The sequence below is a fragment of the Acyrthosiphon pisum genome, chromosome A1 (assembly GCF_005508785.2).
Source record: "Acyrthosiphon pisum isolate AL4f chromosome A1, pea_aphid_22Mar2018_4r6ur, whole genome shotgun sequence".
Classification (NCBI taxonomy): domain Eukaryota; kingdom Metazoa; phylum Arthropoda; class Insecta; order Hemiptera; family Aphididae; genus Acyrthosiphon; species Acyrthosiphon pisum.
Genome location: NC_042494.1, coordinates 55,100,959 through 55,104,279, shown reverse-complemented (window position 1 = coordinate 55,104,279; position 3,321 = coordinate 55,100,959). Strand labels below are relative to the sequence as shown.

General features: G+C 35.1%; 1 protein-coding gene across 1 annotated transcript in view; it reads right to left on the bottom strand.

Annotated features, from left to right (window-relative positions):
* LOC100169120 overlaps positions 1 to 3,321 on the bottom strand; it is a 25,385-nt gene that overhangs the window by 3,096 nt on the left and 18,968 nt on the right. The window contains exons 3-4 of the mRNA XM_029487290.1: positions 1,398 to 1,602; positions 415 to 696 (exon numbers count right to left, since the gene is read on the bottom strand). Of these exons, the coding sequence (XP_029343150.1) occupies positions 415 to 696; positions 1,398 to 1,602 (487 nt within the window). The remainder of the gene's footprint in view (positions 1 to 414; positions 697 to 1,397; positions 1,603 to 3,321) is intronic.

Below are 3,321 nucleotides of genomic sequence, written 5' to 3'. Positions count from 1 at the left end.
GGGGGGGGTCAGGACCCGGGGTCCACCCCCCTGGGTTCGCCACTGTAGATAATAATATAATTGAGTTTCATTCTGAATCTAACTTTAAAAATTGTTTACACGCCAACGTCGTGACAAAATACTGAAATTACGCCAGTGTCATCGCACAACTTGTGTCGAAAAATATAGAAATTATGACCCTCGCAGATTAGACACTTATGCGTGGGATTTTTCCCCTAACGAATAATCAGTGCATGATATATTAATTAATATTTTCCAATTAAAAAAAAGTTTGCGAGATTTGTGATGAACTTTTTATTTTTAACTATGTATTAGATTAACTTCCAACCACTGTACTGTTTTACGCCTATATTTATACGAACTTGAGGTAACCGGTAAACAGGTAATTAGTTAATAACTATATAGTATACTCACCACACGAACAGAGGTTCAAAAAATTGTATGACGATGACGAAACCCAACGTGACCAATATGAGTCCCAGGTTGAGCAGCAGCATCAGGCAGCACATACCCTTGGTGTTCGGGCAAAACGGATTTGGCGCCGACATGGTCTCAATGGTGACGCCTGGTTTACGCGTGATTTTGGACTTGACCGTCGACACTTCTGAGGGGGCAAGACCGTTGCTCCGGTACGAGTAGTGGCTGGGAGCCGGACCCCTGCTCCGGTTGCTCCTGCTGGTGTAATGAGATCCTCGACTGAAAAATAAAACGAACGTGATTATTGTCGTCATTAAAACATTGCGCTTCTTACCCATCTGAGTTGACGTCAGATCGATCGCCGTATATTATAAAATATTATAGGCGGACTTAGGGACTATAACACCCGTAATGGGTGCACTATAGAGATGGCACATTATCCCCTTCACCCCTTCTTTGTGCAATCAGTAAATGTCAAGTCCCGTCTAAAAGATTTCTACTGTCCGGCTCTAAAAAGAAGCACGATATTAAATATTATATTCGTTTGACAAAAATGTTTAATCATTTACGTGCCACCTATCTTCTCTATGAATCACACGGCAGTCACTTGCGCGTGGTCGCTGTAATTTCCTGTGTACTGGACCTATACAAATAAACGAATTGTGTGTATCCATCTGTAGTTAAGCGGAAAATAATTTGTTTTAAATTTATCTAGTTGGTACATACACGGCACACGGCTACACTAACCTATTTCAATATATGTAGGTTTACATTACCCAAGCCCCTCCAAATGTCACCTATAGGTAGTACCTATACACCTAGTATATTACATGTCTAAATAGGTCAAACGCACAGGTTTTATTACTATATGTCTAAAAAGTAGTCAAAACTGTACAAAACTAAAGCCCAACCGAAAATCAAATTCGATGACCTAAGTCCACCTAATAATTGTCTCAAATTCCAGATCTATTTCTCCTCACCTCATTTCGGACGGCGGCCTATACGCGGCACTGGTCACGTAAACGTCCGAATCATGGTGGCTGGCCGCCGACCTGGCTCGGGAGCTGCTAGACGGCCTCTCCAGGCTTCGGGACCGCTTCGACCTGGGTGGCGTCCGTTGACCACGAGACGATGGTCTGTCCGTGGCGATCGTGTACTCGGACAAAGTTCTTTGGCTGTCTTCACCTACGTATGTATATCTTTAGGTTTATAAGGTATATTATACACAGCTGTTCGAATTGTTGGATCGCGCAGCGGGGTGGTAGAGAGACAGAGGTTAGATCTTATATAGAGTTCTAATACTATTTTATTCTTAAAAAATATAAATATATGTGAACCTAACTCAATATACACTTAATTGATTACAATAATTATTTTTATAGTGAATAAACGACTCCAAAAATATTAATTTTAAACGCTCATAACTGATAACTCATAAGTAGATCCCTACTCCGATTCTCGTAAGTCCTAGCCCGTAGGTATAGTGTAAATTATATGTATACTTTAATTATTTTTTTGAAAATTGTAGACTGGGAGAGTGGGGGATCTCACACAGTTACCCTCTTTACCAAATCAAGTCGAGTTCAATCATTTTGATAGAAAAATTTATTTTTTCAAGTCCCAATTCTTTAATCTTTCGAATTGAAGCATTAACTGTAGGTACTTGGTACGTATATAAAATTGGTTTGATGGTAAAGAAGCCAAAAGTCGTGTGTCCATTTTTTCTCAAAATTGCTTGATATAGATACAAGGTACATTGCGTAAACCAGGGTAGATTTTAACATTCTGTTGAATATTAAAAGTATAAAGTGGGATTTTTATGCTTGAAATATAATGTTAAATTATACTCTAAAAAATCAACAAAAATTCTCCTTTTATATTCTCTTAAAACAAATAATTAAAATATTTTTTTAAGCAAAAATAATCAATTAATATCAAAATATACTTGAATACCTATGCAATTTATTTTTTTTTTGTTTTTAACAAAATTATAGTAGGTAGATACAAGGTGCCTATTATCATTGTGTGCGCATTAAAATTATTAGAACACTATAAATACCTAGTGCTCTACAATTATTATATTCACAATAAGTAATAACTAATGTGAAAAACTTAAAACAATTTTAAAACAAAAACACAATTCAAAAAATGAAAATTAGTAAACAATAAAAAAAATTGTATATGTACAGTAGAAGCCGCTTATTAGAAACACTTTGGGACCAAAGTGAAATGTGTCAATTAATCGATTGTTTCTAATAAGCGGTTTAAATGTCCTAATATACGGGCGATCCGTCCTGGTACATTTTGTTTCAATAACGCGATTGTATCAATAATCCGTGTTTCTAATAAGCGGCTTCTACTGTATTAGTATTTTTTTCTTATTTCTTACAATTATGTACAAAATATTCCAAGATAAGCTAAAGAAACTAAATATTCCATAACCCTGAATTATTCTCAAATATGCAATAAAAACATTTTTCTTATGAACTGTGTTAATAGACCATCTTCATTTTCCATTCATTCACTCACATTAAAAAAAATCTCGACTATAATTATTATCTATGAAACCATTATTTTCTACTTTAGGATTTATAGAAATGTAATTTTAGTGCACAAATAATAACATGTCCTGAAAACATAGGATGTTATTATTTTATAAAATGGAACATTTAATTTTAGAATTGTTACGTTTAAGATAGTTAAAATGAGTATTAAGGGGATTTGATACCGTGATTTTCTGTTTTTGTCCAACATATGCGTGATATAGTATTTTAGATGTGTTTTTTGCCGAACATACCAATTGATCTAATGAAGTGATAAGAATTCTGAAAAACAGATTTAAATTTGTCGTCAAGTCTACTTGAAATTGACTTCCCCACATTTTTGATATTTCCCCCAAATTCC